Source organism: Lissotriton vulgaris, chromosome 6 (assembly GCF_964263255.1).
Source record: "Lissotriton vulgaris chromosome 6, aLisVul1.2, whole genome shotgun sequence".
In the NCBI taxonomy this organism is placed as follows: domain Eukaryota; kingdom Metazoa; phylum Chordata; class Amphibia; order Caudata; family Salamandridae; genus Lissotriton; species Lissotriton vulgaris.
In genome coordinates this window covers 75,787,535-75,802,956 of record NC_141694.1, presented here as the reverse complement: position 1 = coordinate 75,802,956, position 15,422 = coordinate 75,787,535, and the positions used below count along the sequence as shown (strand labels likewise).

General features: G+C 46.3%; 2 protein-coding genes across 4 annotated transcripts in view; one reads left to right on the top strand and one right to left on the bottom strand.

Annotated features, from left to right (window-relative positions):
• LOC147706820 (large ribosomal subunit protein uL14m-like) overlaps window positions 1–6,537 on the bottom strand; it is a 28,145-nt gene extending 21,608 nt beyond the window's left edge. Inside the window, exon 1 of one of the 3 annotated variants that reach the window (XM_086925952.1) lies at window positions 6,409–6,537. Coding sequence is in view for 2 of the 3 variants with exons in the window: in XM_086925950.1 (XP_086782076.1) it covers window positions 6,365–6,468 (104 nt within the window). In the remaining variant the exon portion in view is untranslated. Of the gene's footprint in view, window positions 1–6,364 lie in introns of all 3 variants that reach the window. The other 2 variants (XM_086925950.1, XM_086925951.1) reach the window with 2 other exon arrangements.
• Window positions 6,538–12,250: 5,713 nt separating this feature from the next.
• LOC147706819 (uncharacterized) lies at window positions 12,251–15,221 on the top strand. The gene is made up of 2 exons (XM_086925949.1): window positions 12,251–12,425; window positions 12,911–15,221. Exons 1-2 carry the CDS (start codon window positions 12,251–12,253, stop codon window positions 13,441–13,443), a joined length of 708 nt encoding a protein of 235 aa, XP_086782075.1. The 3' UTR covers window positions 13,444–15,221.
• Window positions 15,222–15,422: the final 201 nt, after the last annotated feature.

The window sequence follows — 15,422 nt, the reverse complement described above, 5'->3', positions numbered from 1 at the left end:
AGGCACCTAAGAGCACTCCTCCAGGCCGGCGAACAATGGAATCTGCGGAGTGGCAAACCCGGCTGAGCAGCCGGGCTCGCAACCAACGTCTGGCATCAAGAGTGGGCATCGCAGCATCCGGGAGAGAAAGACGGAGGAAGTACGGAGTGACCCCTGACCAGAGAACCCATCGCCGGAGATCGAAGGCCAAGGCTGAGGGGACCGGCGAAGCAGGGTCAAGAGACGCGGCCATGACACACAGCCCCCCCCGCCCCCCAAAGACAGCGTGGGAGGAGGAAGGGGCTTGTAGCGCCAGCGACGATCCAGCGGGGCAAAACTGCAGTAGAGGCAAGGAGAGGCAGATATCTAAGTGGGGTTTAAGCGCATGCTGCAGGGATGGCGAGTGAGTCTTTGACTTGGCTGTGAATCCCTCAATATGCAAGGATGAATGGCTGTGCAGCAAGAAAAAAATATATATAGGAGACATTACGGCTTGTGTTAATAGCGGGGCGCTGAGTCCCAAGCCCGCTCCCCCAGAGCCGGACAGGGTGTGAAATAGCATAGTTGTGGCTGGAGCTGGCATGGAGTGCTCAGAAATGCCTCGGGCCAGCCCGCATTGTTTAGAGATGCAAGAATCAAAGAAAGTGCTCTATTGAGTGAAAAACACTAAAACATGCATCTTTAAAAAAAAATTTAAAAACACTAAACTCCTTTTAATAATTGTATGTAATGAAATAAGGAGTTATGTGGGTCGATAGCATTTTGAGTGCAGGGATTTTTGAAAATATAAATTTTTCAATGGAACCTGGGGCTGCTGGCCTTTACCTCCTGCAGCGTAAGATTTAATTGAAAAATTGATTTTTCTGATCGCCCTAAGTCGGTCACATCCGAATTGGGACATCGGAACCGCCGACCTAAGGTTGGACGGTTCCTTTCCTGCCATGGTGTCCTTCTCCTTAACATCGCAATAAGGCCCTTACTGCTGTGCTCCCCTGCCTTACTGGCTTCCTCCTATAGTAATATTTACTGTTATGAGGCTCTGGCTGCTTCTTTTAATTTAATTTAAGCCAGTAAATATGTGAAATTCTGGACTCAGTATGGCCTCCCATTTAGCGGAGCACTCATCAATAGTGCAGCAGGTGCAGTTGCACCTGCGCCCAGGGGTGAGAGAGCCCACTGCAACCCTTCATAAATGTTTTTTACTACCTAACCAGAGGATGTAGGGGGGGGCATTTATCTTGCTAGCATTAGGGCCCATGGCACCTTTGCTATGTCACTGCTGCTATTGGTATTCACAGAGCCATCTGCAAGCATTTACTCATTTTGTAATTGTATGCAGCAATACACAGCACTTCGGCGTACCGTGTATGACTGATGGACAATGATGTTAGCATTGAGTGGCGCAAGGTCCAGCCGCTGCAATAATAACAAAACAAAACAAAATCAAATGCAGTCAGAAGCCAACATCATTTTCGGGCAACAGCAAGGTGGTTTATTAAATATTTATCTTTATTACAGTTGAGACTCTTGCCTTTCTCTGCGTGCCACTCGCGTGGCGTTGGTGCCGGTGTTCCATAATCCGCTGCCCCCATGAGGCAGTGGCTCCCCCCTGTTTTGCGCATGCGCACATTACGGCCGATGACGTGGTACCACGCCCACCATCATTCAGTGTCATCATCATTGCGCATGCTCTATTCGAACATGGCTCGCGTCTCGGGCAGAAAGCGCCCGTGGGGTCCTTGTGCCGACCTCTGTACACAGCCCATCTCCGTACCCCCCACCTGCAGGCCGGTATTGCCCCTCATTAAAGCTGCTACATATTTATTTAAAATGTGAACCGTGTACCCGGGAAGTGTGTTAAACTAATTGTTATACGAATGATCACAGTGCATGTTGCGATGCTAAGCTGCCTGCATTACAACAACATCAGCGTGCCTCTTCCCAGACCCCTCTCCTGCTGTAATAAAATCTCCATCATAGATGGCGATTAACATGACATTAATTAACTTGAATTTAGAACTGTTCCAGCCTCGTACACCGCCTCGGGCTGCTGGCGGCTCGAGGCTGTGAACAATGTTGGCACAAGGACCCCGCGGGCGCTCTCTGCCCTTCTCCGCCCCGTGACGTAGGGGGTGCAGCCACACACGGGGATACAGTGAATCTCGGAACACCGGCCGTTCCCCTCTTTAGACTCCTTGTGCAGAGTTTACCATTGTTTATACTTTCCCTGCATACACGGTTATTTATGTATGTGCTGTGTAGCTATCTCTGGACATCGCTTGACCTCGCGCTGACCTTTTCTTAAGGCTGTGCTTGTGGCCCCTCTGGTCCGACTTCTTGCAGACTTCCTTTGAACTGTCCACTATCTCTTGCGGCGTCACCTGGGCTTCCCAGTTCCCTCAGCCCCATTCCAGGTCTCTGGCCTCTCCAGCGCTCTGACACCAAACGGGTATGAGGAACTAAAACAACCCTTGGCATTCAGTGGAGCATGGCGGTGGCTGGCCTGACGTGGGTGTTTACGTAAGATGCTGCTGATAAGGCGTCAATTGAACAGATCCGTAAGCACGCGATAGACAGACCCCCCCAGGATATAGGCCTTTTGTAAAAATGCCACGCGATTTCTACTAAAGTGCCGATTTCGCGGGCACTTTTGTAAAAATCACGGCATTTTTACAAAAGTGCCGATTTCGCGGGAAACCGCGAAATCGCAATATCCTGGAGGGTCTGCTTTATGCATCTATATACCTTCAATGTACATATGGATCTATATATTTATCACTTTCTTCTAATTTAGCATTTCCAATGCACTTCCCTATTTCTCAGCCTATACTTCGCTCAATATATCCTCTAGCCCAACCTTCTGACTCATCTCAAACTTCATTCTACTACTCTTTCCTATCCCAAACCCCATACCACTACTTTGATCCCCAAAATACCCCTTTCTAGACTCTCTCCTACTCTACTCCTCCTTGCATCCTCTGACAGCTCTTTTACTATACCGATCCCCCAAAACAAACCTTTCTAAACTCTTCCCTCTTTTCTACCCCTCCCCTTCTCAATCCAAATAACTGACTAACATATCCACCACTAAAATTACTTTCATGTTTCACCATACTAATTCAACACTAATCCTGATTGGTTCCAGAGTGGCGTGCTACTCGCCAGAAAAGCGCTTCAACATCCATCAGGGCTATCAAGTGCTTTATGAATGCAAACCTTTCTTCCCCTTTTATCCCTCCGCTATCCTTCTCAATCCAAATAACTGACTAATATTCACCACTGAAATTACTTTCATATTTCACCATATTAATTCACCACTAATCCTTTATGAACTTCCTGAATAGCATGCTTCAACACCCCATCAGGGGTAACAAGCGCTATATAAATACAAACCTTTTTTCCTCATCTATCCTTCTGCTATCATTCCAAATAACAGACTAACCTATCCACCACTTAAAATGTACTTGCATGTTTCACTATACTAATTCAACACTAATCCTCTATGGGTCCCGAAGTAGCACGCTACTCGTCAAAAAAAATCACTTCGACGCCTCATCAGAGCTCGTAAGAGCTATATAAATGCAATTACAATACAAAACATCGGATTTCCAGTGTACCATCACAATACAAGTGCTAACAGTCTGAACCAACTACCTGCAGTTTAGTAATATTTTATCAACTGTGAAGTGTTTATATTGTAGTTTACATTTGTGTAGACATTCTAAATTCTCATCTTCTAGCATTATATTTGCTGTGGACATTGGAGCTCTGATAGTTCACTTGCAGCATGTAGCCCCATTCGCATGCTAGGGCAGATTCACCCCAACAGTACAACAGACTCCCCCATAAACCAAAAGATTGTGAGAATTAACCCCCAAATCACCACACCATTAGGCGCTCAACACTGCACCTAAGCGTCACTTCCCACACATCCAATTGGCAAAGAGCCAGCCAGCAAGTTGGTCGGATGACCATATGGCCAGCTACCATAAAGTAATGCAACCAGCCAGGCAATGGACAACAATTAACCCACGCGGCGCGAAACAAATTTCAAAGTAGTCCTTCCACCCAGAGACTCGTAAACACAAAGATTCCACAGAAAAGCAGATACTATGGGGCGTATAACGGTCCTCGATGGTGAATAAAAGCTAGGAATGCCGCTTGACGTTAGGCCCGTCCCAGGTCAAACAGGATTACTTTAGAAGCCATCCCAGAGTCATCCAACTACCTTAGAAGTCATTTACACGTCATCAGACATCATGAAGCTCTTGAAGGCATCAGCAAGCTGCAGAAGCTCAGCCTGATGATTTGAGGATGACTTGAAAATGAGTATCTGATAACTTTAGAAAGTGTCATTATTCGTGATGATTAAAGGATGACTTGAAAAGGAGTACCTGATGACTCTAGTAGGTGTCATTATTCGTGATGATTTAACCCCTTCGCTGCTCATGACGAGCTCAGCTCATCATGAGGCACACTAGAGCTGTGCTTATGACGAGCTGAGCTCGTCATGATGCATGGACTAGAGCAATTTCCAGCACAGGAGGGGAATTGCCTTAGCAGCCAAAGTGTTAAGGAGGACTTGAAAATTAGTATCTGCTGACTTCAGAAGGTGTCATTATTCCTGATGATGACTTGTAAATGACTCTCCGATAACTTTACAAGATGACATTGTTCCTGATGACTTTGGGGTGATTTGAAAATAAGCATCTGAATACTTCAAAGGTACTATTGTGTTTTCAATAAGATGTTTTTGCGTCTGGTGATTTTAACAGGAATTGTTTGTCTATTTAACCCTGTCGCTGCGGCGGCTATTCCGCCGCAGCGCTAAGGGGGTGGGGCGGCCGCGAGCCTGTTCCGTGCTTGTGACGGAACCGCTCCGTCACGGCTCGCGGGTGAGCTGTGCTTGTGACGGAACGGTTCCGTCACGGCCCCGCCCGTTCTTTAGAACGTCAGCGCAGGCGCGGAATTCGCGCCGTGCAGGCTCGGCGGCAGGGCCGTGACGGAACCGTTCCGTCACCAGCACAGCCCATCCGTGGCTCGTGACGGAACAGTTCCGTCACGAGCATGGAAGAGGTTAAAGAGCACGTCCACCACTTTGGTTTCAGCTTTCCAGAAAAATGCAAACTGTTGGATGATTGCACAACGAATTGCAGATAAACGTCTGACCTCCTGCAGCTGGGAGCCCCAAAACCCAAACACACCCTGAACCCCCAAATTAACCCTTGCACCCTAAAACCCAAACACACCCTGAACCCCAATATTAACCCTGGCACCCCAAAACCCAAACACACCCTAAACCCCCAAATTAACCCTTGCACCCCAAAACCCAAACACACCCTAAACCCTAAAATTAACCCGGGCACCCCAAACATACTCTAAACCCTAAAATTAACCCTGACACCCCAAAACCCAAACACACCCTGAACCTCCAAATTAACCCTTGCACCCCAAACACACCCTAAATGTAACCCTGGCACCCCAAAACCCAAACACACCCTGAACCCCCAAATTAACCCTTGCACCCCAAAACCCAAACACACCCTGAACCCCAATATTAACCATTGCACCCCAAAACCCAAACACACCCTAAACCCTAAAATTAACCCTGGCACCCCAAACACACCCTGAGCCCCCAAATTAACCCTTGCACCCCAAACCCAAACACACCCTAAACCCTAAAATTAACCCTGGCACCCCAAAACCCAAACACACCCTAAACCCCCAAATGAACCCTTGCACACCAAACACACCCTAAACCCTAATATTAACCCTTGTACCCTAAAACCCAAACACACCCTAAACCCCAACACTAACCCTGGCACCCCAAAACCCAAACACAACCTGAACCCCCAAATTAACCCTTGCACCCCAAAACCCAAACACACCCCGAACCCCCAAATTAACCCTTGCACACCAAACACAAACACACCCTGAACCCTAATAACCCTTGTACCCTAAAACCCAAACACACCCTAAACCCTAAAATGAACTCTCGCACTCCAAACCCAAACATGCTCTAAACCCTTAAATTACACCTGGCACCCCAAAACACAAACCCACCCTCAACCTTAAAATGACCATGTACGCCCTAAAATCCAAAAGCCCTACAAACCCCCAAACTTTTTATGAATGCGGAATGCCGGGAGGCGCTGCTGTGATATGATACTTTCTGTACCCCCAGGCTGCACTTCCTTCATAGAGTATTTCCATTATTACATAGTTTAGTGGAATCCGATTGTTAGACTCTTTAAACAACTACGGACAGACCTGCTCATAGCCCGAGGAATAGAGTCTTGCAAAGGAAAACAAGCTTTGTCGTCATGGTGACTGCCGAATTCACTCCATCACAATACTAAAATACATTTTAAAAATGCACAGCTACCTCGTGTCAATGCCAAAATCATCTACTGTAAACCATAAGTCTACCGGCTGGCTGGGATTCGAACCGCAGGTCCTCAATGGAGAGCAGCTCTCGCACCTTTTCATATACCGGAAGCCGGTGGATTCCTCTAGCAAAAACCTACGCACATCCGGAGCGCCGGAAGGGACGTCATTGTTCTGCGGCAAGAACGAAGACTAGCGTGAGTGGCCATTAAAGGGACAGGTGCATTGGCATCGGTCCCTTTATTTTCCAACTCCACTTCCTTCCTCGATTCCAGCGTATACTCAGGTAAGTGCTGCAGCTGTTAAAAAAGAGTACATCGATCCTTCGCTCTGGGTCCCAGCTGCTCAATTTCCGTCCCAGACCAGCTTCCTCGTTTTTCGGAAAGCACGAGTTTTCATTAAGGGGGCAAACTCAGACGCAGCTCCCTGCATGTGTGTGCTTCGTACGTGTTCTAATTAATGCCTGCGTTGCAATGTTTGTGTATTACGTGTGCTTGATGTTTGTCTATATCAGCCAGCCTGCTTGTTTAATATGCACCTTTTGTGTTTGAGCGTGTGTATTTTTGTGTATGTGTGACGTAGTGCGTGCTTTTGTAAGTTGTGGAAAATTGCAAAAAGCCTAAAAAATGTGTTTTACAGCAAGTTCTTCGCCGTAAGGAAAAATAAATTACTGCCTGTGTATTGTAGATCACATGTTGGTTCCAAGTGCACCTGCGTGTATTCAAGATTCTCGACCAAATGGAACAGTTTTCGATCTACTGAAAAGTTGTCAATCAAAGAAGGCTAAACACATTTATTTATGTGAATATTGTATATTGTTGAGCATTACTTGTGACCTTGCAACTTGTAGTGAGCTTTCATTACTAAATGAATGTGTGCTCTATTGTTGAATCCTGGTCACGTTCCCCAAGCTGTGTAGTGTGCAGAGCAGCACATCTTCTAAAACACTGGCAGTTTTCATGGATGCGTTTCAAAGCATAAGGATAAATGCTTCAAATAACTTAGCCGTTGTAATGCTGGTTCCTTATTTTGTTTGCTATTGGTGTAATTGAAAGGCCTGGTTGCCTGTGGCAATTGAGGTTTACGCCCTATTTAGGAAACATAGTCCGACGCATTCCAACGTCTTGCAGTATCTACTTTCGCAAAACAGGCTATCATTCTGGTTTCGTTCCATGCGCATGCAATGTTTTTAACTCGTTTGTATATATTATTGAGACAGGGCAAATTACGTATTCCCTGTTTGCGCTAATTTACCTTGACCGCTAAGATCTCAGTAAAAATGAAGCAGGTCTTGTTACATCTGCCACTAACGATCCCAGCCATATATTATCCAGTTACAACCTGACCTACTGCTAAAGTGCAGAAGGACCGAGCCCTGCGATAAATCACATTACTCTTTTTCTCTCTCTCTCTCTCTCTCTCTCTCTCTCTCTTCTTGCGCGCTCTCTCGCTTCTAGCATTAAGGTGAAAGCACGCACAAGTTGCAGTAACGCGTGCCTTCCCCATTGATAGAGATCTTATAAGAGGTTTCCCCAAGGCCTCTTCTCGTTTGAACTGCGGGTACTGCATATGTCAACGAGGTATGGGATCCCTTTATGTTAAATTGCATCTCTTACCAAACTTCCAAACACCTCTGGCAAAACACTTATAAGGTCCCAGAGGGGAGACCTATTGGCTATGCCAATGCTTTTGCTTTATGTGTTTGCCATTGTAATGCCTTTTGTTTCATTTATAAAGCCATTACATATTGCACAATTAACGTACAATACTACTAGCAAATCTAATATCTTTAGCTTAATAAAAGGTGAAACCTATTGCATTTTTAACGCTTGTCCTTTCATGTTGGGGTGCCGGTGGGCAGAGGGTAGCAGGCATCTGACTCTCTATGCATCTGTGGGGATAGGTAACTTGATTCCGTCACAAACCCCAGTGTGAAAGTTCACTTATTGATAGTTCTTCTATTTCTTTCATAATGCCTCTACTTTGCTATTACTATTTGTCCTGAGCAGCAAGACCTAAGCATACACTCTGGCTCTCCGAAAATTAAGTTGATTATTAAGTAATTTCTTCAATGGCCTTCAGTGCATGCCCAAACACTTATTTGTAGTCCAAAATCTAGGCATATTAGAAATTGCACCAGGTCAGTGTACTTTTTGGGGTGCTTTTCTCCAATTAAATCTGTTAATCAGTTTGATATGCTTTGTATTTTAAGAGAGAAAACCAAATTACACAAGCACCCTCTTAAAAGTCCATTAATCTATGAACATAAATGTAGGATAATGGTGTTATTTCCAAGGTTATTACACCAACATCATTCAATGGTTCAATGGCAATTCAAAGTATGGATCCAAAACCAAATCTTGTGCTTCAAGTTCTTTATTGTTCAAATAAGTTAAAAATTTCCCAGCTTTACACTGCCGACACGTGTTTCGCCCTCTCCAGGGCTTTTTCAAGGCTATCTTGTTCTGGTCTTATGCTGCTCTGGCATCGGAGAGGTCTAGAGTTCGAAAAGATACGGGTATGAAGCGTTTATGCGAAACCTATTGGATGTCTTGGTCACAGCGAGCTATTCAGAAAGTGGGTTCCCTCTAAGTAACTTTAATCTTGTAAGGTCCCTCGTGGAGCATTGAAGGAACAAAAGTGCGACTCGCTGCGTGGAGGTAAATCCTATCTTGCTGAGTGCCTTGCAGTGGAGTCTCGGCGCCGAAAACTACGAGAAAAAGACTTATCAAGGTCTTCAAGAATCTCTCACTCAGCAAGATAGGATTTACCTCCACGCAGCGAGTCGCACCTCCACAACAAGACACTTCTGCATCTAAATCACTTTTGTTCTTTCAATGCTCCACGAGGGACCTTACAAGATTAAAGTTACTTAGAGGGAACCCACTTTCTGAATAGCTCGCTGTGACCAAGACATCCAATAGGTTTCGCATAAACGCTTCATACCCGTATCTTTTCGAACTCTAGACCTCTCCGATGCCAGAGCAGCATAAGACCAGAACAAGATAGCCTTGAAAAAGCCCTGGAGAGGGCGAAACACGTGTCGGCAGTGTAAAGCTGGGAAATTTTTAACTTATTTGAACAATAAAGAACTTGAAGCACAAGATTTGGTTTTGGATTCATACTTTGAATTGCCATTGAACCATTGAATGATGTTGGTGTAATAACCTTGGAATTAACACCATTATCCTACATTTATGTTCATAGATTAATGGACTTTTAAGAGGGTGCTTGTGTAATTTGGTTTTCTCTCTTGATTCGTGGTATTTGCATTCAGTTGCATTGCTCAAACACCCCTGGTGGTGGGTGTCTTATCAAGTTCTCAGTGCACCTCTATTTGATACCTCGCGCATTACGTACCCGGGGAGAATAACTACAACAGTAGGTGCGGACGTTTTCTCTGATGAGAAACACTACCGCCATTTTCTTTGTATGCTTTGTATTTTACCTCTGAAACTTAAACCACACACAAACAAATTCCTGATTTTTATATCTAGCAGGACATAATCATGGCTTCATTCAACGTCCTGTTTAGGTCTCGGCGTCAACGCGCGGAAGCGCGTCTCCGCCGAGATCTTTTGTCAGCGACTAGCATTCCCAGAAGACAGTCCTGGCCACGCGCATCCTTCCAGGCGATTTGTAACTGGAACGCGCGCTGTGGCCAGGCGCTGTCTCCTGGGAAGCGCAAGCACCACACACGCATGCGCATACACACACACACACGCGCCCATGCACGCACGCACATACATACATACAGAGACACCACCCCTGACTCATACACACACGCGCGCACACACACAAGTGCACCGAGGCCCCCCCGCCGTCACCGTCGCACACATACATACATACACACACACAAGTGCACCAATCGCGCTCCAGCCTTTTGGAACTTACCTTACCTCAGCACGCGGCGCCCAACCTCCTGCTGGCGCGGCCCCGGGCTCTACACCGCTCACAGGAGCCCCGGGCCGCGAGACGCTACGACTCCGCCTGCCTCCTCTTCCGGTGTGAACGTGGCCCCGCCCCCGTCACAGGCGACCGTGCCTGACTTCCGGGGCGGCCGCGAGTTCAATGAAATCGTGAGGGGTGACATTAACTGATGCGCCATCTTCCAACTCGGACACTCTATGCTCCGCCTCTCTAAAACGTTCCTGTGCTGGTCGAGTTTCGCCACCACCGACTCTAGCCTGCTGTTCATGGCGTCCATTTTAGTGTTGATTGAGGAAAGGCTTTGCCGCATCCCTACAAGAAGCTCTTTCCACCCCTCATCTCTTGTCTCCGGCGGGTCCTCATCTACACGTTCCCTCGAGCTGGAGCTGGGCGTTTTGCAGGTGTCAAACGATAATTTTGCTTGTTTAGGTTCCGTTCTTCCCATGGCTGTGTGGTAGTGGCGCCTTTTGTGACGTGTGAATCAGTGGTGTCTGTGGTCAGGGATTTGCACAGGTTTTCCAAAGCCTGCGCTCTCAAACGCCTTGCAGAACAACCAGTAGTTTATGTCCAGCAAAAGTCCCCAGGGGGGGGGGGGGGTGCTACCAGCTGCAGGACCCTTCGTGTAGCTATCTCTCCAGCAATTAACCGTGTTGTTCATACACGGACAGGAATGTGGGGGCCTGTATCCCCAACAGAGGAGTTTGCGTCTCTTACAGTTGTGAGATTGCTGTTGGTGTCCTATGCGGACACGAGGACGTAATTTGAGGCACACCACTAAGTAGTCTCTGTCGCCAATAGGGAGCCACTGCCCTTCGCGCTGTCCGCTTCACTCGTGGCACTATGCCGCCCGTGGTAGTGGCTCTAGTGGCAACTAACATACAACTCCCTTGCCGGTAATTGGAACAGATAGGAAAGCTGCGCTGCTGATGTCCGGTCCCAGGGGCCTGTAGCAGGTCCTTATTTCGTGCCACCACTCGCCATGCCCAACCCACTCGCGGTAGCTTGCCTCGCTTTATGGCTCTCTCCACACGCCTAGCGGCCGCCACTTCTCACCTCCTTTGCAGAGTAGGCCTCAGCTAGCTTCGTGCTCCATCTACCAGTTCGGGCCGAATTTGCAATCGGCACCCTGGGCAGTTCTTTCAGGGCTTGCGGGTAGGTCTCTGTGCCCCACGGGGGGGGGGTGGGGGGGAGAAACACCAACCTCAGCGAGCAGCTCCGACTTCACCCGATGGGCACACCAGGCCGCAGGTTGACTCGTGGCACGGCCTACACCTCCTCGGGCTCGCGTGATGTTCCCAGGCGGGCGCTCCAGTCAATCCTCCCCTCACCTCGCCACCAGACTCCGCTGCTCGTCGCTTCCCTCCGCTATCTTTGATCGGCGTCAATGTCGGGGGACAGATGCAGCCCAGTATCCTGCTTCGGTCGGTGATGTCGGGGGTCCAAGTTTTGCTGCCGGGATGGGGTTTATGATGCGTGTTTCTCGGAGTACAGCGGGAGCCTCACTACAGTGCGGCCATCACCTAGCGCCCCTCACTTCACGGAAGGTTGAAAGATGACACTTAGTATCACCGGTTCGTGCAACAGAAAGAGAAAAGACCATAGAAATCACTTAATTCGGTAGGTGAAAGTGATACACACCATGCCGATTTATCAGCCAACAGTGTCTATAAGTTTACGCTGTGTGCTGTCTGAGAGGGAGTACAAACTTCCACAGAGACCAAGCAGAGTGGTGAGTGGTGGTGAGTGGTGGTGAGTGGTGGTGAGTGGTGCAGAGTGGTGAGTGGTGCAGAGTGGTGCAGAGTGGTGCAGAGTGGTGCAGAGTGGTGGTGAGGGCAGAGTGGTGGTGAGGGCAGAGTGGTGAGGGCAGAGTTTTATTTTTGATTTAAAGAAAAAAAATGTCATGAGCAATGCCAATAGCTCTACCTTTAATGATGCCGAGACCATTGCATTGCAAATGCTTGTTTTCACTTGCGATCATTCTGTGTGTGTTCGAAAAGATGGTGACTTCCTGCTTTTGGACAATCCCGGGGAAGTTCTTTGTAAATGGCTGGTCGAAAATGTAGATGAAGCTGGTCGGCCAATCACCGAAGAGAGAGACTTTAAAGCTACGATTCTGTTCCAATCATCTGGTAAGCACAATAAGTAAACCTTTATAATAAGTTTGCAACTGCAGGATAACGGTACAAATTACCAACCTGTTTCAGTAAAAACCTACATTTGTGATTAATTACTCCAATAATGGACAGTAAAAATGAACATGCATGTCCCCACATATGCCTTGGATTGCTCTCCAGAGACAAATGTAACACTTATGAAAAGGACTGAAACGTTTAGCTTGTGGCACTACTATAAGGCAGCCATTTTTGGATAAACTATTTTTATTTAGCCCACTTTTTTTCAGGAGGTTCAAGTTCAGTCTTACAATGTGTACTGTCTATTAAGAAAAACTTACTTACTTGGTTATGGATAGATTGTACATTTGTCCTTTATTATCAATACCTCTTTATTTATATATTATGGCTAGAGGGTGAAGATATATTGCAAGTGGTCAATGTGTTCTTTTCTGTTTTGAAGTTTATATGTAAATATATTTTTTTCTCTTGCTTTTTTTTAGTGAAGAAACAGTGTCTAATGAATCAGGATATTTTTCAAGAGATAATTGCAAGCTTTTGTGTCACAACAGAGGGTCTAAAACAGGTGTTACTTCAAAGGGCACTGGAGAAAAAGCAGATGTTAATGGACTGTGGCAATCGGGGAAGCGCTGGTAGACTTAAGAGGGTGTTACGCGAACTACAAGAGGAAGAAATTGCAGAGAAAAGATGCAAGGACAAAAAAGCCAAGCATAGTGGACTGGATTCTATAAGAGTTGGTAACAAAGCTCATGCTGAAAGCACAACTTCTCAGCCTGGTGATGCAAGTTCGCGGATGAATTTGCAGAAACTTGAAAACCTGGCCCTTTTAGCAGGGGTGGCTAGTGTCCTTCATCAAAAATCCACAACTAAAAATGACTCATCAGACCGTGAAAATGAACTTGTCTTGGAGTCCCCGCTTAAATCCAAATATCAAGGACAAAAATATGCCCCCCTTTCACCACGTCATCCTAGAGTAATCAACACTCATTCTGAAAATACAATGGGGCCATTCTGATGTAATCAATAGCCATCCTTAAGCTGTCATGGGATCAGTCCAGAGTAATCCACTTCCATCCTGGAGTGGTTATAGGATCATCCTGGAATAATTGACAGTCATCCTTAAAATACCTAGAACCCATCCTGGAATAATTCTCCCTCATCCGGAAGTTGTCAATTAGTATTCGTGGAGTTGTAAAAGGTAATCACTCCCTGCCAGTAGAAGTCATCAGAACACCATCCTACTGTAGTTTTTGTGATGAGTCTAGGTTCGTCATCACATTTAAATTTTTTCTCCTACAGGCATACTTCAGGATGGCTTTGGATGACTTCCCCAGATAATTGCCGGAATAGCCTGACTGTAATCATCAGATGAGTCCAGAATGACTCTAGGATAATCTTCCTTTTTGATATGGGGTTGGCAGTTATGTAGTTTAGCTGTAAAAATGTGGAACGACTACAACCTTGCAAGAACGCGTAATTAGCAACAAATTGCGCCCATGCATTTCACAGTGGAAAGAGGAGGACTACAGAACGTGGTGCAGAAGAACATGTGCACCCATCAGAGAAAGTTCTTGAGGACAAACGATTATTTTGTAAAGAAACCAAGAAAATGCAGGGCGAACGTAGACTTTTACATTTAGACCACACGCGAGCCTGTCGTGTAGGCGCAGCTTTCGGCCCAAGTTCTTACCGATAAGATACTACCGTGGTTATCTTTGCTGTACTGACCGGTCACCCTGACATGCTGTCCTACTTCCGGAGAAAAAAAGGTTCCGTCCGTCCTGCCCAGGCAGCCAATCGCAGAGCAGGACTCGGGGGGCTTGCAGCAATCACAGCGTCGGTAGGAATGACGTATGAGCGAGCGCTCTCCGGGTCAGAAGAGGCAGGGGCAGCACAGGTAGAAACCACGGGTAACAAGAAAACCTCCAGTAATCAACACTGCCACGATTCTTCTAAATGCCCTGTATTCGTATTCACGTCTTGGCAAAATGGCAATAGTACATCGTTTCTTTCAGACAAGCAAATCCCTGCACAGCCTGTAATTAACAAGTACAATAAGATGAAAACACACAAAAAGGTTTGTACGAGGTACATAAATGCCCCGGACAATCTTATTTTAAATTATACTCCAAAATCATCGCACACGTGTCAAATGTATGGTATGATAGTTTTATTTTTTAGACAAAATCATACGTTCCAAATATATGTTGTATGGTGATTTACTCATTTCTTGATTCTTCTTCTGTTTTTGTTTCTAGTGCAAAGAAGGGGGATGTTGTATGGTGATTTTCTCCTTCTTTCTTCCTCTGCTCTCTAGCCTGTCTGTGTGGAATGTTGTATATGTCATGGAATGTTGGATGGGTGAACTGATTCAGTTGGTGACTGAAGGCTGAGCTGCCAGGAGGACAGCTCCTGGTGGGGCATATTTACAGAGTTACTTACTGGCCTACTTTCTATCCTGGCTTTAACATCTTACCACTGTTACTCTGTATTACAATAAATACCTACTTGAAACCTACCACCTCTGGACCTTCCATCATTGTAACATTGTTGTATGGTGATTTCTCCTTCCTCTTTCTTCCTCTGCTCTCTAGCCTGTCTGTGTGGAATGTTGTATGTGTCATGGAATGTTGGATGGGTGAACTGATTCAGTTGGCGACTGAAGGCTGAGCTGCCAGGAGGACAGCTCCTGGTGGGGCATATTTACAGAGTTACTTACTGGCCTACTTTCTATCCTGGCTTTAACATCTTACCACTGTTACTCTGTATTACAATAAATACCTACTTGAAACCTACCACCTCTGGACCCCCATCATTGTAACATTGGTGACAATTTGGATTACAAAACCTGCGTGGATCCTATTTCAAAGGACTTACCTCTACAGCAATTATATATTTTTAAAAGACTGAAACTGCTTCAAAGACCCCAAGCTTGTACCTACTCAGCAATATCCGTTGGCAGCCCCAGCCCCACCAGTGACAAAGACACCGCCA

Bases quoted from the DNA above. Each gene is read 5' to 3' on its own strand.
- LOC147706819 (XM_086925949.1), top strand. From the start codon at position 12,251: ATGCTTGTTTTCACTTGCGATCATTCTGTGTGTGTTCGAAAAGATGGT. The intron at 12,426-12,910 runs GTAAGCACAATA...GCTTTTTTTTAG, and splicing joins GATTCTGTTCCAATCATCTG to TGAAGAAACAGTGTCTAATG.